The sequence below is a fragment of the Eublepharis macularius genome, chromosome 8 (assembly GCF_028583425.1).
Source record: "Eublepharis macularius isolate TG4126 chromosome 8, MPM_Emac_v1.0, whole genome shotgun sequence".
NCBI lineage: Eukaryota > Metazoa > Chordata > Lepidosauria > Squamata > Eublepharidae > Eublepharis > Eublepharis macularius.
In genome coordinates this window covers 96,217,465-96,241,052 of record NC_072797.1, presented here as the reverse complement: position 1 = coordinate 96,241,052, position 23,588 = coordinate 96,217,465, and the positions used below count along the sequence as shown (strand labels likewise).

Sequence of the window (23,588 nt, the reverse complement as noted above, 5' to 3'; positions counted from 1 at the left end):
TAGTGATTCATTGTTATATAATAATAATAATTTTTAAATGCTGCAAATTTAAAAACCCAGTAAAAGGAAATATGTGCCTGTCACCACTACAAAGGACACCTTTTGTCCAGGTAACTTGGACAAAACATATGAAATTGTCTTTAGACATTTCCCCAAACACTTAAGAATCGATGATTCTATGAGTCAGAGACATGTGACAAGAAAAATCTTTAAATGAACAAACCACTTGAAAGTGATCACATGGTTCTTTCATGCAGAATTGGCATTGGTGCCGAGGGGGCTGTTCAGGGAAAAGGTACAAAGTGCTTTCCACAAATTCACACAATTTGGGACACAAACAGTGACAGTTTGCAGCATGCAGTGTGGATTGTGTTCACTTCTAGTGAAATCTAGTTGGTATTTAAGGTGCTTACGGGACCTGGATCTTGACTGTTGCTGTCTCTTTAACGCGTTTGTCAGCAGATAGTACAGATTTATTTTAGTATGGAAGTATTTTGAAACCATGCTTACTAAACCATTTTTGTCTTTCCCAGGTTGGTGTTACTATAGATAACAGCAGTTTTAACCTTACCAGAATAGTGACTTTCACACCTTTCTTTATAATCACAAACAGAAGTACACATAATTTAGAAGTAGCTGAAGAAGGCACTGATCAATGGATTCCCATTATTTTACAGCAGGTAAACCTTTTAAGACAGGGGTGGGCAATTGTTTTGGCTCGGGCGCCACTTTGTGGGAGTGGAGGTTAGCGGAGGGCCACACCTTTTAAAATGATTACATTCATTAGTTAACTTTGCATTTCAGAAAAGGTATAAATTGTATCATAAAAATCAATAAATATAAATTAAATAAAATAGTGGTAGTTTTATTCAATTTATTTATTGTGCTAATTTCTTATCATCTATAGCTGCAAGCACATTTAATTTTAGAATCAGTTTAATGAGACAAATGTACCCTATCACACTTTTCTACTGTCTTGGCGGGCCACAAAAAACTCTGTAGCGGGCCGCATGTGGCCCACGGGCCGCAATTTGCCCACCCCTGTTTTAAGATTTTAAATTAATTTTGATTAATTTCAATTATTTCTAATAATTAGAGAGCCTGTAAATAATTCTGATTCCCCACTTCTCCTCACACACATACAGTTCATCTTATGTGGGCTTTGTAGTTCTAAACTCCCTGTCTCTAAAGTTGCCAAAGTTAAACACTTTTAAGACCCACTATTTCCTTTAAATAATAATATTAAACTATTAATGCTTATCTTAGGACATATCATGCCCCATATTGGTGAAAGCTCAGCTCACATATAACACTTTTCCATGCAGGAGCATATTTGGGAAGTTTGGGGCTCATTTTATGGAATAAAATGTATTGAGTGAATTTGCCCTAAGATAGCATTATTTATAATCTTTGTATGATAGCATTATTTATAATGTTGTATGACTTTAATATTTAATATTTTATAGCCTACTATGTGATTATGAATAGAGTTAAAAGTAATCTTTGAGTGAGGCCAAAGAATCAGATCAGTACAGTCTTCTAAAACCAATGTGTGTACTTAATTCTTGGGGATGGGACCATGGCTCAGTGGTAAAGCATCGGCTTTGAATGCAGAACGTCCCAGGTTCAATCTCAGTGTCTCTGTATAAAAGGTTTTGGTAGGAGATGGTGTAAAAGACTCCTACTTTGAAAGCTTGGAGAGCTGCTACCAGTCAGAATACGTAATACTGATGCTAATAGACCAACAGTCAGATTCAGAATAAGGCATCATCATATGTTGTTTTATCTCTCATTTGTAGTTTTCATAATATCCCAAGTGATGTTTAGTCGCTAGCTACTCTTTTACTGTTTTATATTGACTAAAGGGAATGCAGTGATTTTTCTTCAGACTACAGTGCACTTTTTCATTATGTATTTCCTTTTATTCTAGTGTACCCCTTTTTGGCCTGAAAATAATGACAGTAAATTACTAGTTAGAGTAGAACATTCAAACATTCCACCAAAAATTATACAGCTTGATAAGCAAGAAAATTGTTTGCTGTTGCACTTGGACAACCAGGTAAGTGATATTTTTAACTATCTAGAAAAGCGTTAAATGAGTATTTCACCTTCTTCCCTCCAAAATTCAGACAACTGAAGGGGTTAAGGGTGTTTCTTAATTTGTGAAGGAGGGTACCATCGCACCTTTGAAATCCTCCATAGAGAAGAAGGTTTTGGCCAATTATAGGTGGTGGTGGAGAGTGCCGTCAAGTCATAGCTGACTTATGGCGACTCCTGGTAGGGGTTTTCATGGCAAGACTCTAACAGAGATGGTTTGCCATAGCCTGTATCTGCAACCCTGGTCTTCGTTGGAGGTCTCCCAGCCAATTACTAACCAAGGCCAACCCTGCTTAGCTTCTGATGAGATCAGGCTCACCTGGGCTAGCCAGGTCAGGGTGGCCAATTATAGACCAGTCATTAATAGGGGTGTGCAAGGAAAAAACTTTCGGCTTTCTTGTTTCGGGATTACCCGAAACAAGATTCTCTACCGTTAAAGCCGAAAGCCGAAACAAGAATCTCTTTCGGGATTCGGGATTCGGGATTCTTTCGGCATTCTTTCGGCATTCTTTCGGGGTTTTTTTTTGGGAAAATGCCTCCGTCTTTCAGGACGCCTGGAGGAGGCATTTTCCCACCTAATAAGCCCAAAATTGGTGGGGACCTTCCTCTAACCCTTCTCTAACAACCACCCAAGTTTCAGACAGATTGGACTTTGGGGGGCCATGTTATGGCCCCCCAAAGCAGGTCCCCCCATCCTCCCATAAGAAAGCGAAGGAGCAGCATATTGTTAGCATGCTGCTGCTGATCTTTCTTCATTATTTCCTATGGGGAAAAAATGAAGAGGCAGGCTTCCTTTGCCAGGGGTGGCATTTTGCATGCAAAATGCCCCCCTACCCTCAGGGGCCCTTCTCCCACCCCTCCTCCCACCCCCCACCAAGGCTCAGCCTGCTCCCACTTGGGGGGGCCATTTCATGGCCTCCCCAAGTAGGTGCTCTAATCTCTACCACTGACAGCTGGGGGAGGCTTGTGTTGCCAGGGGTGGCATTTTGCATGCAAAATGCCCCCCAACCCTCTGGGGCCCTTCTCCCACCCCTCCTCCCACCCCCCACCAAGGCTCAACCTGCTCCCACTTGGGGGGGCATTTCATGGCCTCCCCAAGTAGATGCTCTGCTCTCATCTCTACCACTGACAGCTGGGGGAGGCTTGTGTTGCCAGGGGTGGCATTTTGCATGCAAAATGCCCCCCAGCCCTCTGGGGCCCTTCTCCCACCCTTCCTCCCACCCCCCACCAAGGCTCAGACTGCTCCCACTTGGGGGGGGCCATTTCATGGCCTCCCCAAGTAGGTCCTCTCAGCCCCTAAAGTCCACCCCTTACAGCCCCACACAAACCCAATTCCCCCCCCAGCTGCCACACACAGACCCAAATCCCCACATTAGCCCCTCACAGACCCAAATCCACCCCCACCTGCCCTACACCCATAACCCCAGGAACAGGCTGGCAAAGGCCAGCCCTCTCCCTTTGTTCCCTATGCTGGGAACTTCTAAACTCTCTTTCCCTGGGCAATTCTGCACAGCCCAGGGGTGCCACAATGGTGGGCACACTTCTGAGTGCCAGCTGGTCCCTGTGAAAGAGCACCTGAACCACAGACACCCTCCCTCAAATTCCCCCACCACCTACAGAGATGGCTGGCCAGCCAGCCCCATTGTTCCCTATGATGGGAACCAACTGCACAACAAAGAATAAAACAAGAACAACACAAAATAAAGTTTTAAAAAAAATATATTCTCCCTTCCAAAGTACAAGTAGGCAAAGCATTATGACACATTACACCAGCAGTCCCCCACACAGAAAAATTAAAACAAAACTCACTTAACATCAGAGAATCACAAAACACGATTCCTGTCAAAAACACTTTATTCCTTGAACAGCTTTAGGTTACACAGCAGGGGGGAACACCAAAGGGCATGGCAGCACTATCTTACACAAAAATAACACAACTCGCTTCACATTAAAGAATCACCCCCAAAAATTGCTGTCAAAAGCACTTTATTTCTGTAACTGCTTTAGGAAGGCACCACAGAGCAGGAAAGCAGTGTACTACACAAAAATAACACAACTCACTTCACATCAGAGAATCACACAAACACAATTGCTGTCAAAAACGGTGAAGTGGGTTGTATTATTTTTTGCAGTACATTGCTATCATGCCCTGTTGTGCCCTCCTACTGTGTAACCTAAAGCTGTTCAAGAAATAAAGTGTTTTTGCCAGGAATTGTGTTTTTGTGATTCTCTGATGTTAAGTGAGTTGTGTTATTTTTGTGTAAGATAGTGCTGCCATGCCCTTTGGTGTTCCCCCCTGCTGTGTAACCTAAAGCTGTTCAAGAAATAAAGTGTTTTTAACAGGAATTGTGCTTTGTGATTCTCTGATGTGAAGTGAGTTGTGTTATTTTTGTGTAAGATAGTGCTGCCATGCCCTTTGGTGTTCCCCCCTGCTGTGTAACCTAAAGCTGTTCAAGAAATAAAGTGTTTTTGACAGGAATCATGCTTTGTGATTCTCTGATGTTAAGTGAGTTTTGTTTTAATTTTTCTGTGTGGGGGACTGCTGGTGTAATGTGTCATAATGCTTTGCCTACTTGTACTTTGGAAGGGAGAATATAATTTTTTTTAAACTTTATTTTGTGTTGTTCTTGTTTTATTCTTTGTTGTGCAGTTGGTTCCCATCATAGGGAACAATGGGGCTGGCTGGCCAGCCATCTCTGTAGGTGGTGGGGGAATTTGAGGGAGGGTGTCTGTGGTTCAGGTGCTCTTTCACAGGGACCAGCTGGCACTCAGAAGTGTGCCCACCATTGTGGCACCCCTGGGCTGTGCAGAATTGCCTAGGGAAAGAGAGTTTAGAAGTTCCCAGCATAGGGAACAAAGGGAGAGGGCTGGCCTTTGCCAGCCTGTTCCTGGGGTTATGGGTGTGGGGCAGGTGGGGGTGGATTTGGGTCTGTGAGGGGCTAATGTGGGGATTTGGGTCTGTGTGTGGCAGCTGGGGGGGAATTGGGTTTGTGTGGGGCTGTAAGGGGTGGACTTTAGGGGCTGAGAGGACCTACTTGGGGAGGCCATGAAATGGCCCCCCCAAGTGGGAGCAGTCTGAGCCTTGGTGGGGGGTGGGAGGAAGGGTGGGAGAAGGGCCCCAGAGGGCTGGGGGGCATTTTGCATGCAAAATGCCACCCCTGGCAACACAAGCCTCCCCCAGCTGTCAGTGGTAGAGATGAGAGCAGAGCACCTACTTGGGGAGGCCATGAAATGCCCCCCCAAGTGGGAGCAGGCTGAGCCTTGGTGGGGGGTGGGAGGAGGGGTGGGAGAAGGGCCCCAGAGGGTTGGGGGGCATTTTGCATGCAAAATGCCACCCCTGGCAACACAAGCCTCCCCCAGCTGTCAGTGGTAGAGATTAGAGCACCTACTTGGGGAGGCCATGAAATGGCCCCCCCAAGTGGGAGCAGGCTGAGCCTTGGTGGGGGGTGGGAGGAGGGGTGGGAGAAGGGCCCCTGAGGGCTGGGGGGCATTTTGCATGCAAAATGCCACCCCTGGCAAAGGAAGCCTGCCTCTTCATTTTTTCCCCATAGGAAATAATGAAGAAAGATCAGCAGCAGCATGCTAACAATATGCTGCTCCTTCGCTTTCTTATGGGAGGATGGGGGGACCTGCTTTGGGGGGCCATAACATGGCCCCCCAAAGTCCAATCTGTCTGAAACTTGGGTGGTTGTTAGAGAAGGGTTAGAGGAAGGTCCCCACCAATTTTGGGCTTATTCGGTGGGAAAATGCCTCCTCCAGACGTCCTGGAAGACGGAGGCATTTTCCCATAGAAAAGCCGAAAGAAAGCCGAAAGAATCCCGAAACGTTTCGGCTTTTTTCTTTCGGCTACCCGAAACGTTTCGGCATTCCCCGAAACGTTTCGGCATTCCCCGAAAGAAGCCGAAACACTTTTGTTTCGGCATTCTTTCGGCATTCTGAATGCCGAAACGCACATCCCTAGTCATTAATTTACAATTTCTGGGTAAGGATGTGGCAGAGCATCTCCAGGGTTTCCTGGATAAAACTTTTGCCCTTGACCCTTTTCCTAGTTGCTTCTGACTTTGGATATTGCCTTGCATCTCTAGTAGATAAACTGCATTTGCAAAAGTATAAAGAAGTAATGTATCCCTAGTGATCTTGCTTAGTCTTTCTTCTTCAATACAATGGATCCCTTGCTTCAGTTGCGGCATTTGAAGTGTGATGGGGGTATTTGAAGAAAAACTTTGAAATTGTTTAAGTTGTTTGTGTACAGTATGCTCTTTGGTATCTAATTTGGAGAGTTTTGCAGGGTTCACTGTTGTCCCTTGTGATTTTTAATATTTGTTTGAAACCTTTTAATAAAGTCATTCATAACTTTGGGGTTGTGTTGTTAACACTATGCTAATGATACCCAGCTATTCTTTGAATGAGCCTCTACATACTTGTCCTTGACCAGTGTCTGACAGCCATACTGACAGCCATAGTCAAGAGGCTGAAGTAGAACAAGATCCAGCCACTGTGGTGCATGCCTAGTATCTATATTAATTCAACACAGCATGTCACAAACGGGCCAAACCGGGCACAATGAATAGTCCAGAAGTCAATTCTTTTAACGATGGTTTCTTCTGAAGTGTGCTTTTGAAATTCTTATAAGCGGTAGAAAGCAGAACAAGTGGAAAGGGAACCCTCCCCACCGTGTCCTCTTTCCCTTCCCTGGTCCACATTGCCTCTTCCCCCTTTCCTTCTTTTTTCTCTCCTTCTTATCCACCTTTGTCTGCCCTCTTGTCTTCACATTTCTTCCTGGCAGCCTCTTTCCTATGGCCCAGTTGCATGATTTCTGCTGAGCCGGGCCCAGTTGCATCGTACTCTGAAATTCTAACCTCTACACTACACTGGCTTTGGGAGAGGGACTACTGTTGAACAATAGCAAGTATCGAGGCCTGGGTGAGTCAGGCAGATCATGTGGTATCAGGTCATCTAGTGATTGCTTCTGGGCCTGTCCCCAATGAGTCCTCCCTCAAAGAGCAAAACAGCCCTGAATAAGGGCCCTGCCCCTTCCCCCTACTTTTTACTGGCCCTTTTACCAAGCCTGGAATACTGACTAAACTGTTATGGTTGCCTAGCAACAGCCACTGAATGCATCTGGTTAAAGCTACAGACATTCCTTTTACCTATATTTTGAGGTTTTTAATTTTCATATTTTTAGGCAAACCTGGAGCATTTTTCAAGTGAATAAGAAGATCTGTCTTGTTTTTTCATAGCTCCAGTCTCCAATTTAAGTGTCCACAGATCAAGGCCACTTGGCTATTAGTATGTAAGATTGCCACTATGCACTGTACATAGTTGCCCTTGAGCAGTATTTAGAAACTTCAGTTGACCTTTTAAACCCCTGTATGGTTTGAGACAAACATACCTGAAGGACTGCCTACTCCTTTATGAACCTACCCAGCCACTATGGTCATCTTCAAAAGCCATGTTTCAGGTGCCCCCACCTTCTGGGATTAGGTGGCCTTTTCATTCAGGGCATCAAAACTCTGGAACACTCATCCCAGGGAGACTCATCCGTCCCCTTCTTTTTCCATCTTCTGCCAGTGGGTGAAGACTATCTTGTTTTGTTCAACATTCCCTCAGTGATCCCTTGTTCCTTTCCAATGTTTTAATTATTGTTTTTATGTTTTTGATCAGTATATTAGCTCTGGTTCCAATGGGTTAATAATGTGTTTTTGTTGGTTTTAATGTTTATTAAGCTATGATTTTATTATTCATCTTTTAATGTGTTAGCCATTTTGGTGGCCTCTGAAGGCAGAAAGGTTATTTTAATTCTGTGGTGTTACCAGCCTTAGTGTCAAATTTCTGAATGAAAGGTGGGTTTATAAATATTTTAATTAATAAATAAACATATAAAGATATCAAGTGAATATTTTAAATGTTTAAAATATTTTATCAAAACAATTAAACTTTATTTTTTTATAATGGCAAATTAGTCTAATGAATGATCATAGTCAAATGTAATATGCTGTTTTTATTTCTGGTAGCTTGGAGGCATTATAGTGGATATTACATTGTCTGAACATTCTACATCGATTACATTCAGTGATTATCATGATGGTGCAGCTCCATTCCTGATAATTAATCATACTAAAGGAGAAATGATTGAATATGGACAAAGGTATGTATACTACATTTTCAAAAGCTTTGAAGAATCCAGGAGACTATGAAATTCAATTATAGGACTGTACTCAGATATTGAGTATGTAACCTTACTCTCTTATAATGTTACTGTTATTTCACTGCCAAACAGTAATGAACTTGGGTTCATTAGATATAACAGATGTCATAGAGATGAGACTAAAGCAGAAATTGTTGCATGTTCATTATTATCTTAATTTTTGTTTGCAGTTCTCTCTCTATGATGGAAGATGCTCTAGCACCAAATAAAGCTGTGTTATACACATGGGCTCACCCATTAGGCTCTAGAAAATTAAAATGGAAATGTGGAAAAAGAAATGGGGAAGTAACTCAGAAAGATGTAAGTATACTACTCTTAATAAAGGCAGATTATTATATGATATATATTGCCAAAAAAATCTGATATGGTACTTAAACTGTTTAACAAACTTGAATGTATTGTTAGACTTCATATTATGGTGAACTGTCATCAGCAAACAGCCAAAATTATGTATGAAAGGTAAGTAATTAGGTGTAGGCTAAAGGGAACAAAAATGTTATAAGCCTTCTGTCACCGATATCATTCATACATAGCAGTATAGTATGGTTTGTCACTAATGGGGGACTTCAAGCATTTATGTTCTATACTCCTCTTGCGCATGGTGTAATTGTTAGTTGCTTCCATATTTACAGCAGCTAGCAAACAATGTGTGCTTACCCTGCAAATCAGGATTCCAAATGAGGACAGAATGTCTTAAGAACAGCCCGAATTTTCTGGTACCATGTCCATTGTCCCTACTTCTGCATTTTGCAGTGCCTTACAAAAAATTGTCTTCCTTCAGGGTTCCGCTCCCTCTCCCAGGATGCAAGAAATGAAATCTCTGGGGCAGTGTTGTTGACTCTAGTTCACCTTAACACTAAAGCATGTAGTGCACAGTATGACATTTTATACACTATCATACTTTAAGTATATTTTGAGTTATTAATAACATTGGATGGCAGGTATGTTTTCTAGTAAATTTAATAAAAAAGGACAAGTACTCTCCTGTATTTTAAATCAGTGTAGGATAAGCAATGGCATAACAATTCATCATAAAGAAAACAGGAAAATATCAGCATTGTATAATGGGGCAGTATTGGCTTGGATATTATTTTAGTATTAAAAGATTTGTATCACTCCCCTTCCATAATTTATAGAACAGCAATAAAATTAGGTTGGCACAACCAAATACAACACACTATAAAAATGAACTAATTGAGCTAAATTTGTCAGCAAAATACAGGATTAATAGTTGTGTTTTAAGCCCTCAACAGAGATCTTTAACAGAAGGACTTTCATATAAAATAGTTACTGGCCTTCCATAATGCTGGGAGAGACAGGGCCTGGACTACATTCAGAAGCACATTTCAATGGATAGCTGGAGCAATAGAAAATGATCCGGAGCAGGCAATAGCAGTACATGCCATTTGTAGCACAGGTACTGCAAGGAAAAATTTCTGGACCAAGCAAAGTTTGATGCATAGGTTCATGCAAGAAAAGATTAGCATATGTGGCCATGAAGCACTTGATGGTAAACATCAGCATCTTGAATTGAGCCCAGACGATTGTAAGTAACTGATACAGCTGTTTTAATATTGGAGTAATATAGATATAGCAATTGGTTCCACTTAACAGATGAGATGCTGATTTTTGTACTAATTAAACTGTACGAGTTTTCTGTAAGGACAACCTATGTAGAGCATGTTACAGTAATGTAGTTAGAATTAAAGAGGCATAGGTCAGTAACAATAATAGTAGTAGCAGTAATGTACTTATGTACCACCCTTCTGGACAAAATCAGCATCCACTCAAAGCGGTGAATAAAGTTAGTGTTTTTCTTATCCCTACAATACACCTGGGTAGCTGAGACTGAGAAGTGGCTGACCCGAGGCCACCTGCAGAGCTCATGTCAGTAGCGGGAGTCAAACCAGCTGAGTGCTGATTCGCAGCCCAGCTAATTAACCACTATGCTACAGCAGCTGAATCTAGAAGGGAAAGCAGTTGATTTATAAGATGAAAATGAAATGTTTTCCTAGCATTTGCTGCAACTGCTTTTCCATCACCAAGGTTGAGTCTAGAGGTGTGTGTGTGTGTTATGTACCATCAAGTTTCTTCTAATTTTTGGCGACCCCATGAATGAAAGACCTATAAAATGTCCTATCATTAACAGTCCTGCTCAGATCTTGCAAACCAGAGGACATGGCCTCCCTTGTTGAGTCATACTACGTCATTTTCAGTCTTCCTGTTTTCCAGCCACCTTCCACTTTTCCCAGTGTTATTGTCTTTTTCTGTGAGTCCTGTTTTCTAGAGTCTAGGAACATCCCCACACTTGTTACCTGGTTGTGTAATGGTGAATCAAGCTTATCTAATGTTGGGAAGTCAGTCCCATCCAGAACATCAGCTTTTCCAAGCTACATCGCCTCTGTTTTGATCTGATTCAGTCTGCACTTCTTCCCCCTTCATCCACTTGACCACCATATTCAAACATTGACCCATGCCCAACATAGTTGCTTCTGAAGGCTTAGTTAATAATAGATGTAGCCAGGAATCATCAGTATAATAGTAGCATCCAACCCCAAAGATACAGATGTAATTTAATGTGTCTACTAAAGACTGTTAGTGAAAGAATGAGTCCTGAAGGGATACTGTATTAAGTTCCAAACTGAACATTCAACCTCTCAGATGAAAACTCTCTGCATATGCACTAACAAAGACTGAAAACTATGGAGAGCTTTTCTTGAACACCCCTCCTTCTCTTTCACAGTGCTCTAGTGGTATCTGAAGACTTTGAGTGTCAAACATTGCTAATGAAGAGGCATTACCTCTATCCATTTGTAATCTGAGATTGTGCACCAGAAAACTTGCAGAAAATAATAAAAAGTTATTTATTTAAAATTATTTATATTGCACTTTATTTCCATAGACTGAAGGAAGATAATATGCAACAAGAAATTACGAGGGCATAAAAGCATAGGAGTCCGTTAATAAAATAAAAACAACACGAATTAAATTGCAGCAAAATCAGCCAAAACTTTTTATCTTTAGGACCTATACTTAAAGTTGAATGCTTTATGTGAATGTGAATGTTTTATAATCATATAACTTGCTTTTTGATAAATTACACATTGGACCATAAGTATGTTTAGAATTTGAGACTATTGGCCTGAAAGTGAATATCTGCTTTATTTCTGTTGTAGGACTTGATGACACCTATACAATTGGGAAGCAAAGAAATTTATTTAGTTTCGTTTTTTGAAGGCTTGCAGCGAATTATCCTATTCACAGAAGATGAAAAGGTTTTCAAAGTGGCATATGAAAGTGAAAAGGCTGAATTGGCAGAACAAGAAATAATTGTATCATTACAAGATGTTGGGATTTCTTTAGTAAATAACTATACAAAGCAGGAAGTAGCTTACATTGGAATCACAAGGTAGGTTTAATATGATAAATGTCTTATGAGTCGTATTTTAGCATTCAGTTCAGTGCCAACCCACTTGCTGCCAGTTCAAGAGGCTCTATTGTCAGGAAAAGAGCCATTTGAGCAAGCAGGACATGCAACAGTTAGCTAAGGAGAGTGTTAGATGCAGTCTCATATTTTAAACTTAGTTACTTAAGTATGAAATGTAGGATACAAATGTATCTATTTCTGATTCCGTAGAAAATTCTGCTTAAATTAGAGGCATTCACACAATGAGCTCAAGCAAATCAAAATTAAACATTTTTCAGTCCATTCTTTTCTGTAGGGAAATGTTACTTATATACTGAACTTTCTCATTAAAATGTCATTAATTTTACGTTTAAATTATCTTAACTCAGGGTGAATCATCCTGAGAGTTCTATGTATTTTTATTTATGTATTTTTGCTTATTTGGTTTATAAAATATTATATAACTAGTAAGAGAACCTGTTTTTAAAAAATGGGCCCTAAAAAAACCAGGAACCCTGGCCCTCCCATCACGGTGCCCTCCAGAGGGAGCCCAGCTCACCTGGCCTTCCCACTGCTGTGGCGCCCTCCCAGAGAGACAGCCCGGTTCATCTGGCCATCCTGCGGTGCCCTCCGAAGTGACGGGCTGGCGTCGTCAGCAATACGGCTTGCCTTTTATGTAGAAAGATTATGTAATATGTGTATGTTATTTATATAATATTATATATATAAATATTAGATACTATTTACAAGGGAACCTCAAGGATTTGCAAGGGTGGGATCTCATTCCCCCTCCTTTGCTATTTCCTCTTTTGCTTTTCTGAAAGTCCTCATAGCAACTTGCACCTAGGAAAACTGTTACCCAGTTGTGTGGTGCCAGCTGATGAGGCAGGATCAGTTGCATGGTGGGAAGCCTGCAAGGACTTGCAGAGGGCACTATTTTTCTCTGTATCCCTTTCCTCACACTTTCCTCTTTAGTTCCTCCTGGCAACCCCCCATGCTATTGCCTTTCCCTGCATCCTTCTGTTCTTCCCATCAACCAACCTACCATCTTCAGCTATATTTATTATTTATTTAATTCATTTATGCCTTTCTCCACAATGAGGACAAAAAACAGCTTACATAATTCTCCTCCCTCCATTTTATATTCACATGAACCATGTGAAGTAAGTCAGACTGAGAATGAGTAACTCCCCAGGTGAGCTTCCACAGCAGAGTAGAGATTTGAACTGGGGTCTTGCAGATCCTAGTGTGAAACTCGTAACAACTTTATCACACTGGCTTTCATGGAATGGCTGCTGTTAAACAGTAGTAAGCAGCCTGGCTGGGATGAATCATCCATGTTGGGTGGTAGTCGGTCATCCAGTGATTGGCCTGGCCCCAATGAGTCCTCCCTTAAAGGCCAAAACAGCCCTGGAAAGAATTCTTTTCTCTCCCTTTGCCTTTTACTGACACAAAAAAGGCCTGAAGACTGGCAGTAGTGTTGTGGCTGCCTAGCAACCTCCATAGTTGGGATTTCCTTCTTAAAGCTTACAGGTTCTACTTTCATTATTTTGGAGAGTTTAAATCCCCTTCCAATGTACTGGTTTTTAGATTTCAGATTTTTCTGCAAACCTGGGGCTTTTCTTGGGTTTGTAGAAAGAGTTGTCCTGTCTATTCATGGCTCTATTCTCTAAATGTAATTAGCCACAAATTTGGCCAACTTGAGAATTAGATACCTTGGCAAGCAGGGGACCACAAGAATTTTTAGGAGGGGGAGATCTTATTTCCCCTACCCTACTGTTTCTTCTTTCTGTTCCCTAAAAGTTCCCATAGCCTCTCCCCTTTTCCTGACTCTTTGTCTCCTTCCCACCCACCACCCAGCCTATCTTTATCTGCTCTCCTGTCTTCAGCTTTCCCTCCTTCTCTACCCCTAGCCGCCTCTGTCTGAGCAAACTAGGGCCCAGGTATGTGGTGCTGGTCACTGGGCCAGGTCCAGTTCCACAATGGTGAATCTGCAAGTACTTGCAAAGGGCACCTCATTTTCATCTGCATCACAGCCTCCACAATATTTCTCTTTCTCTCTTGCAGGCAACAGTCATGCCCTCATCCTTCTTTGCTTCCTTCTGTCTTTCCACCCATGAACCAATCTGCATTTTATCTGCCTCCCATCTTTGGCTATATTTATTTATATACTTCATTTATACCCCACAGTGAGGACCCAAAGTAGTTTATGTCATTCTTCTCCATTTTATCTGCAGAACAGTCCTGTGAGCAGAAGCAGACTGAGCCTGAAAAACTCTGGAAAAGGGCCCATCTACCAGCACACTCTGGCCCCCCAAAGGAGGGAGGGAAAGAGGAAGAGGCAGACTGCCTTCCCTGCCTGACCCTCCCACAGGGGAGAGGGAGGAAGAAAGACTCAGCCTGTCAGACCAATTGGCTGGGTTCCTGTTTCCTTGCCTAACACAGATATCGAGTGGGCCTGGTGCCATTTCCCACATCTCAGGCAGGGATTGCTTGTGCCTAGCTGGGTGTGCTGCCTCAGGTGGGGTTCATGCATAGGCTTATCATTTGCCTGATTATGTCAGGCAACCCTCTAGTAGGTGTCCTGTTGCTCTTAATGGCCAGTCTACTCCTACATGTGAGGTAAACTAGTCTGAGAATATGTAACTGGCCAAAGGTTAACTAGAATGGGGATTCGAGGTCATTGTCTGAAACTTGAACCATTACACCACACAGGCCTATGTAGGGTGTCTGCTGTTGAACAATAGCAAGCAGCTGGGTCTAGGTGAGTCATGCAAGTCAGGTGGTAGCAAGTCACCTGCTGGTTGCTTCCAGGCTTGGCTAATGAGTGTCTTCCTTCAAAGACCAAGACTCCCCTGTAAAGGCCCCGCCCCCTCCCCCTGCCTCTACTGATAGAAGCCAAGCCTGGAACACTGGCAGAATTGTTGTGGCTGCCTAGCAACTGCACTGAGGGCATCTATTTCTTAAAACTACAGGTGCTCTTTTTATCATTTTGAGGGTTTGTAACCCCACAGAGAGAGAGAGAGAGAGAGAAATGTGTTACCTGTTTATGGCTTCAATCTCCAGATTGAAGTGTCTAGGTTGACAATTAGATATATTTGTAGTGGTGATGACGATGATGACGTATATATATATATATATATATATATATATATATATATAGTAAATTCGTACTTGTGGTCAGGTGTATCTATAAGCAAAACCATTAATTTTAGTTGGCTAGAGATTGTTAGACAATGTTCTGTGCTTCCAGAAAGCCTTAATGGAAATAGAGACTTGTACTTTCAGAATTGAATGGCTTTTCACTTACAGGAAAATACTAAATTTAAAGGAAAAATAAACCTCAAGGACATCGGAAAGCTGAATTGTATATTAGTTTGTCACACGATAGCCTTGTTCATTTTGAGAACTGTTGAACAAAATATATTATAATTTGGTAAACACAACAAAATGAAGTTTCCTTCTGGATTCTTTTCTGAACTCTTTATTTTTCTTTGCAAGTTCTGATGTAGTTTGGGAAACAAAACCCAAGAAAAAATTAAGATGGAGGCCACTGAGTGTGAAGCAAACTGACAAGCTGGAGAAAGAATTTAATGACTACTGCAGCCACTCACCAACAGAAAATAAAATAGTCGAATTGGATAGTAATGTTCCGGTAATGCCAAGAAAAGAATTTTAAAAATTAAATTGTAGCATAAACTTTAATATCATAGTTTTGGCTGAAGATAATGTTTTGGCTGTTCATCTGTCTCTGTCTCTTCTCTCACTTCTCCTCCGTCTTCCTTGCTACGTCTTCTCACCGGCCCTTGTACAACACAAAGGCTTACAGCCCAAGCCAGTTAATGCTCACAAATAAGTCCGACTGTATGTGTTCATAAGGACTATAACCTTTGCCCATCCTATACTCTGAGAGGAAAAAGGACAACCATGCTGTGTTACCTTCTTCCACCACCATTCCCTTTCCATAGTAGTTCAAGTTATCTTTGCAAACAAGTTGTTTATATCAAACTTCTCAGAATTTAAGTGATTACTTATTCCACAATTTTTCTTTTACTCTGTCAAAGCTGCTTGCTACATGTGCAACAATTAAGGTAATCTCCAGTGATTTCCATAAGTGATAGAAAGTGGAGCATAAGGTTATGCTCATTAGAAGTATTTAATAGTGGGGTTTCACACTGCATTTTAGATCATTATAAACTGACTCTTGAATATGTGAGGACTTTGTGCCCTCTTTGGGATCTCATCTCAAAGGAGGCAGTCTTCATATTCTAAAAGCTAGAAATGCAGTACTCATTTCAAATCTGATGTTTCAATAAAGGGATAGGAACTGTAGTACTACCATGCACTATCTGTTACTGTCATTTATTACGTCATGTAAAACTGCTTATGTTTTGTTTCAACATTGTTTTAGTTCTGTATCAGATTTTGACACATTTTCAAATTTCTGCAGTTATTGTATTGTTTGTTGAATGCCCCAGCTATTCACTGTATTGAACTTTACTGTGTAATCTGCCTTGGACTATGGACTATGGAAAGGTTGACTATGAATACTGTAAATAAATATATAAATAAATAATTTTTATTCAGTTGATGTGAATAGTAAAATCCACATATTTATCTCTCTCCTACTGACCTTATTTAGAAACTCTGTATGGTTTTTAAAGTCATAAATAAGAAAATATGCAAAACCCTTGAAAGATTTTTTAAAGTTGTTGTTTATTTACAAAACCTCCATTTATATCACTGGTTGCAAAATAAGGTGATATAATAACCAAAACAATTATTATTATTATTAATAACCAAAACTGCCTTTAAAGCTTGTGGGTGTGATCCAGCTAAAGTTAAAGCCGTCTTGAGACAGGTTGATTTCAAATAGGAAGCACAGGCTTAAGTGTCTCCTGTTGAAATCAAAGGGACTTGTGTGTGGCTGAATTGCTCCCTGGTTTTATTTGAATTTTTTTTTAGCATTAAGATGAGGATCTTTCTTTTTAATGCATCAGGTCTGTTTGACTCCTACTGGTAATAACATGAAAATACTCCAGCCAAATGAAATCCCTCTGAGAAGAAGCTTTTTACCAGCTTTGAAAGTACAATACAGTACTTCTGAACATCAGTCATCCTTCAGAGTCCAGATCTATAGGATTCAGGTATGCTTGAGAGGTCACCAACAACAAATGTTCAGAAACATTTGGGACGATACCAGTTCAATGGGACAGATATAATGATGTACAGAGATTTTTCTTTTTAAAAAATGAGTGTTTCATTTAATCTTTGCAACTATAATTTTTTGTGAACTTTTCCTGACATACTGCATTTCTTTTTAAAAAAATTATAATCTTATTACCAAATGATTAAAAACAGTATGTTAAAAGAAGTGTGTAATGCATGCTAGATTTCAAGAATTTTATAAAAATCAAAAGTTGGTATACTGACAGATAAATTAATTCAAGAAATGGACTGAAACCCAAAGTTCAAGATGTAATCTTTATTAAATAGAAAAACCAATAGGTGTTTCGTCACCAAAGTCAGTGGTTTAAAAGATTTTTTTCCTTTTTTGGTTCTAATTTGTGAAGCAATAGTAATTTAGGATGTTTGTAAAATCTTTAATGCAAAAACATTTGCAAATGAACATATAACATACACCATATTGTCCTGTTATTGTCCCTATCAGATACAAAACCAGATTCCTGGAGCCATATTTCCCTTTGTGTTTTATCCTATTAAACCCCCCAAGTCCATCACCTTGGATTCAGGTTTGTTAATAACATTTAATGCATTTAATGTTGGCTAAACATTTTTAAGTAATTTAGAAAAAAACAAAGATCCTATTTTTTTAAAAAAATCATTCCTAGTAAGATTAAGAAGTGAATTGGATTTGGTCAGTAAGATGTATGATTCCTAAATATTTTGGAACTTGAAATGTCTAAAAATATATTGGACAAATTATTTCCTGTTTTCACTTGAATTATTTGATTAAGAATTACTAGTTAGACATAATTAGCCTCTTGCTGAACCATAGTTATCTCTAATCCGCACCTGGAAATAATCTGTGACTGTTGGTTGGCATAGTTTCTGCCTTTTTGCCTTTTCTCTAGAAATTGACCTAATGACAGAGACAAAATCTTTCTCTCCAGCCACTTTTGTAGAAAGTTTTAAGTTTTTAAAACAAGTACTATGCCCAGGCTGGGTTGGGAGAAGCAAGGAATTCAGTGTTCCAAGTAGAAGGTTAAACACAAGCTTAAACATCTCCCATTGAAATCAAATGGACTTAAAAGTGTTTGTGTTTGGCAGAATTGTTCCTTTTGTTTTGGAATATTTGGGGGCAGAATAGGATTGGGATCTGAAATTAAAACTCTGCTGTACAGACAGCAATTGTAACTTCATTAAACTGTCCAATTAGTGCACATCTGCTAAATTCAGTTTTGAAGTTATTTTTGGATGTGCATCATTTTAGATGTTAGTTTCATTTCCTTCCATATGCCTCTAACCCGTGGGACCTTTGGTTTGTCCAGCCCCTCCATTTTATCTTTTGCAAATGATTATGGTTCATCATTGTTCGGACTGCGCATTTGTGCAAGCCCTATTTCGGAGAAGTGACCCCCCCCCCCGCCTTCCCTCAGTTCCCTCTGAGCTGCTGCGAGGTGAACTTGGCTGTTTTGCTCCATTCAACTGTGATTCATATTGTGATTCTTTTGGCTTCTTTGGACTGTGTTTGACTTGCTCTTTGGATTTTGGACTGCCTTTTGGTGATATCAGCACTGCATGAGTGAATTTGTGTTTCCTCACTGTGTCTCAGGAACAAGCCTTGTTCAAGGTGTTAATCTTGTTTGTCTGATATTTGTACAGAACCCAAGCCATTTACTGATGTCAGTATTGTTATGAGAACTGCAGGACATTCTCAGATATCACGTATAAAGTAGGTACATATTCTTTTTTTCTATTATTAAATTACCTTTCTAAAGATCCAGTCCTAAAATTGCTTTCTTTAAAGTAAATCTTGTTGAAATCAATGGAACCTTTTTTGAAAGTGGTTGGCTATTTCCAGCATTTGATTTTTAAGGCGCTCTAGTTGGATGTATTCAAATGTCACTAAAGAATAGTTACACTTGGCTTGCATTGCACATCTAAATTCCACATTTTGACTGACCATCCTTTGCTGAATACATGTCTTGATGGTGAAACAGATGCTCATCTGTTGAAGTGACTATTGCATGCAGTATTGGAAGTTGTCACATAACTGAAAAGGGAATTTTACTATAGAGTTGAAAATAAATATTGCTATTATGTTGCTTTTGAAATGGGAAGAAGATGAAGCTCTTCTGGGGCTGATCTGCTCCTTCCTTTACAGATATTTCTGGTACACAGAATTTTCTAATGCCAACAAAAGCTTATCAGCAAAAATACTTAAAATATTTTAGATGAGTAAGTTAAACAAACTGTTCCTTTCTCAGAATGCCTTGAATTTCTTTAGCATGTATCATGTGTTGACTACATAGGCAAGTCTTAATATCCTCTTTAGTAATATACATGATTTTTTTATAACAACAAAGAAAATCTTTGGCTAATTTAGCTTTTTAATGACCTGCATGCATTTGATATTTTCCACTGTTCTGATTTATTACAAAAAATAGATTTACTCTAATATCAGTTTTATACTCTTTTTGCAGGTATTTTAAGGTGCTGATACAAGAGATGGATCTCAGATTGGATCTTGGGTTTCTTTATGAATTGGCTGATTTTTTTACATTTTCTGATGAAGTACCCAAAGACCAAGAGGTAGGATTCTTGATACGTCAAACATACTTTCAGAGGTGTTAAAATGCCTTCATTATATTGCTTTAAACACTATATTGAATATTCAGTAGCAGGTGATGGTTACATTGAAGTATGGAGTAGTTACTCAAGAATGCATAAAACAAGACTGTGAAAATGTTTTAATTTCATCAAATAAGAAACAGGATATAAGATATTTATATACCTTTACATCCGGCTTACAGTGCAATCCTAGAACACTTTTCTGAGAGTAAGCTCCATTAAATAGATCAGAGTAGTGCAGTTTAGGATTGCTCCCTTAGAGATGTAAAATTTCTGAAAGTTCATCATCGTGGCTTCTGTGTAGCCCCACATAGGACCTGTGCATGTGCAGGCCTGCCACAGACGTTCCAAAACCCTTAGAAGCACGAGACACTCACGTTTTTGCACCCTGTTCCTCTCAGGAAAGGGGGGGGAAAGGCTGAGTGAGCTGCTGCCTCCCTCAGTTTTTCTTTTGCCACCACTGAAGAAGCACATCTTCTGCTCTGCTCATTGGATCCAAATTACTTCATATGAACAGCCTTCAGATCCATGGCCTCAAAGGTGCTATTCAAGAAATGTACCCGTGGCGAGACAAAGAGGACCCAGTCAGATGGCCTTGAGAAATGCCTATTTTGTTTGGGAGAAGCACACAACATCTTAAGGTGCTCCTTGTGCAAACAGATCGCGCTAAAAGCGTGCTATGAAAGGGCATCCCAGCTTAAAGCTGCACTATGGGATTTGGCCCTCAGGAGCAGCGCTTCTTCAGAACCAGCAGCCAACAACTCAGAAGCAAAATGCCCTGAATGGGCTGCTTCTAGCTCTCCTATAGCTTCTCTGCCTGAAGCCAGTTTCACCGATCCTAAGGCTCCTCCTGGGCCTTCATTGGTTCCATCTTGGAGCCAATTAGAACTTCCTACAAAGAAAGCTAGAATAAAAACAAAACATCATGAATAGCTTGCTTCAACAGCGTGATGTTCCCTCTGAGAGCTCTTGAGAGGAGCAAGGATGTCATTTTGTGGGGGGGGGGGGTCCAAAACCTGGAGCCCAGAGGAGCCTTTTATTTTAAACCTGGCAGAGCCACCAGACAACCCATGCTGGTGGTCTTACTGAGAAATAAAAGACTACTGCTTAGGTTCTGAGTTGGCATCAGAACTGTCTCCACTAGAATTAGTAACCGAGGACTCAGCAGTTTAGCCCTGCAAAGACCTTAGCATGTATACTGAACAAATGGTAAGAATGATTGCTAGAGGTCAACTCAACTGCTCTGCTCCAGCATCTTCTGATCTAGTGTTTCACATTCTCCATACTGAGACTCTGGGGACTCATAGCCTTTCCAATAATGCAAGGCATGCTTGATGTCACCAAGGATGTATCAGCCAGACTTGCTTCAACAGCAGCCATATCTAAGAAACTGACAACATGTACAAAATTAGGCAAGAAGCATCTGGGTTTCTCTTAATTTACCCTCCCACTATTTCCGTTGTACTGAAGCTCACCAGGGCAAAGGTCTCCCTAAGAGTTCAGGTCACTCAGCAGCTATTGATAAGGAAGGAAGGAAGCTTGATATACTAGGTTGCAATGTGTACATTTCCTCAGCTTTGGCCTTTCATACTGGTAACTACAAGGCCATTTTCTTTGGGGGGAAAATAAGACCCTATCTGGATCTTATTCCAGAACAAAAGAGAAGGTTAGCAAAAATGCTGCAAGGGAAGCTTTCTAAGCAGCAAATTAACAGAGCCAGGCACATTGCAAACTGCTCATCCAGAGATACAGCCTCGGCCATGGTTATAAGGCATCATTCCTGGCTCAAAACCACAGCGCTGGCCCCTCACCATAGGATGAGGGTTGAGGATTTACCTTTCAAAGGATCTGACCTCTTCTCCTCCACTACTGATCAAGCCCTTAAGAAAAATAAAGATGATAAGGTGACAGCTCGCTCTTAAGTCATAACACCGCTCTGTCCTAACCCAGTTAGGCCAAAGGACTTTTCTTGCCCCTATTCCAACTATACTACATATTTTAGGTTTTGCTTGCAGCAGCTCCATCACTTCTCCAGGATTTTTCTGTCGCCGCCCCCTCCTGTCTCCCAGTCTCACTGGAGATACTTCAGAGGCAAGCGAAAGGATGGCTGTCGCTCTCTGAAAGACCAACCAGGGTCCAAGCAGAATTTTTGCCAGTGCGCTTCACCTGTCCCCTCAGGCACCTCTAACCTTCCCCTGCCATTCTGAGAGATCGTCATTCAGGAAATGTGGGGTCTGTCTATCTCTGCCTACTCTTTAATTTATCATTATCAGACACATTATAGCATATTAACTGTTGCCAACATCATTCACATTTAAACAATAAACAGATCCTTGAAATATGTTGCATATGGATGCTGTAGATTCTTAATCTTTGTTATGCTATACCTTTTGAGTCAGTAAAACTTTATATTCAACATTTCGTTCAGTATTTTTAAAAAAGCATACAAGTTTTTTTAGGGCTCCTCAAAAAAATTTTTTTTATATCATAAAAGAGGGGGAAAGTCGTCAGTGGGAGAGTTTTTTCCAAATGTTTCTAGTTGCGGGGGAGTCACATTTCTAGTCAGGATAGAGTGGCCTTGAAATTAAGTTTAATGTAGTATAAATCAGATTGTGTTAATAGTTCCCACAGATTACATTATATTTTAACTACTTGTTTAATCTTAAAATATTTACAGATAGAACTTTTCAAAAAAGATGTAGAAGCTGTACAGGAAGAACTGAAGAATATATCTTCAACTGATACATCACAAATCAGCTTGTATGAATATTTTCATATTTCTCCAATCAAGGTATGTTCATGTCATGAATGCAGAATTTTGCAGGCAGGAGTCAGAAAAGAAGTAATGGGTAGCTTATGGCAAATTGGCCAAGGTACTGGATTTAAATTGAAGCTGCATCACTTAATAACTCCACACCAATATAGTTAAATGAAATGTATTAAAGAAAATGCAAATTAAAAAACATAGAAGCAGGAGAAGCAAAAATAACAGCAGGCTAATTATCTAAGCTAACATACCCTTGCAAATCTATTCTAGATATTACCTTTCAGCAAGTATCAGAATCCAAATGGGAGCTTTAAGCTCTTGGGTCCAGAAGTCCAGAGAACAAAAGCAAAATGGACACTAGCAACAGGAATCTACCAGTGACATAGCACTCAGAAGCAAAAGTGTTCCAAGAAGGACAAAATGATGTTTCTCCAAGAAGGATTGTTCCCAAGGAAGGGAGGAAGATAGACAAAAAGACAATTTTGTAAAGTCCAACTGCCCTCAGCAGGCCCCAACAACTTAGCCAATCAGAAAAAACTTAACCTACGACTACCAGCTCTGCAATTGCTTGCCTTCCCAGGTAGAGGAAGAATTAATCACTCCACTCCCATAATGCTACACATTAACAAGATAGAAGGCTGGTGCCAGATTCCCTCAAGTTCTGTCCTTGAGAGCTGTTAAAATTTAGCAGCTGCAACCCCAGAGCCTTGTCTTATTTGGCCAAACCTAACAGTGCCAACCAACCTTAGTCTCCCAAAAGAAGAACTTCTCTTTTCCCGGTGCTAATTAATCTATAGCTAGACCAAAAATCTGAACCAAAACGTTTGAACTGAACAAAAAACGAACTAGATAAGTGAATTTCTTGACAATGATATTCAGCATAAAATAATGATAAAGAAGACCTGTGCTGAATACATAAGTGATCCAAAAAACACTTAAGTCAGACCTGCTATAAATACCTGGGTTATTCCAGTGATGAAGTACTGCGCTGAAATTGTATATTGGATACAAGCCAAATTGGATGAACTGTATTGCAAAATGAAGAAAACCATGACAGCTAATCATACCCTTCATCTCGAAGTGACGTAGATTGACTTTATTTGCCAGAAAGTAATGGTGGCCAAGAATTGTTACGAGTAAAACAAGCAGTAGAATAAGAAAAAATGTCACTAAATTATTATATCAAGAGTAAGAAAGAGAAGATGGTGGCTGATGTTTACGGAGAAGGAATAACTAAAGTTAAGGGTAAAAAAACAAATATAGGAAAGAGCCAGTTAAGAAGCGCAGGACTCTAA

At 40.3% G+C, this 23,588-nt stretch overlaps 1 protein-coding gene across 1 annotated transcript in view; it reads left to right on the top strand.

Moving 5' to 3' along the window:
* The window catches only part of VPS13A (vacuolar protein sorting 13 homolog A), a 179,348-nt gene that overhangs the window by 115,377 nt on the left and 40,383 nt on the right, over nucleotides 1–23,588 (top strand). Inside the window, exons 50-60 of the mRNA XM_054987202.1 lie at nucleotides 534–680; nucleotides 1,931–2,059; nucleotides 8,112–8,245; nucleotides 8,476–8,605; nucleotides 11,482–11,714; nucleotides 15,213–15,366; nucleotides 16,712–16,858; nucleotides 17,383–17,464; nucleotides 18,558–18,627; nucleotides 19,379–19,487; nucleotides 22,204–22,317. Of these exons, the coding sequence (XP_054843177.1) occupies nucleotides 534–680; nucleotides 1,931–2,059; nucleotides 8,112–8,245; nucleotides 8,476–8,605; nucleotides 11,482–11,714; nucleotides 15,213–15,366; nucleotides 16,712–16,858; nucleotides 17,383–17,464; nucleotides 18,558–18,627; nucleotides 19,379–19,487; nucleotides 22,204–22,317 (1,449 nt within the window). The remainder of the gene's footprint in view (nucleotides 1–533; nucleotides 681–1,930; nucleotides 2,060–8,111; nucleotides 8,246–8,475; nucleotides 8,606–11,481; nucleotides 11,715–15,212; nucleotides 15,367–16,711; nucleotides 16,859–17,382; nucleotides 17,465–18,557; nucleotides 18,628–19,378; nucleotides 19,488–22,203; nucleotides 22,318–23,588) is intronic.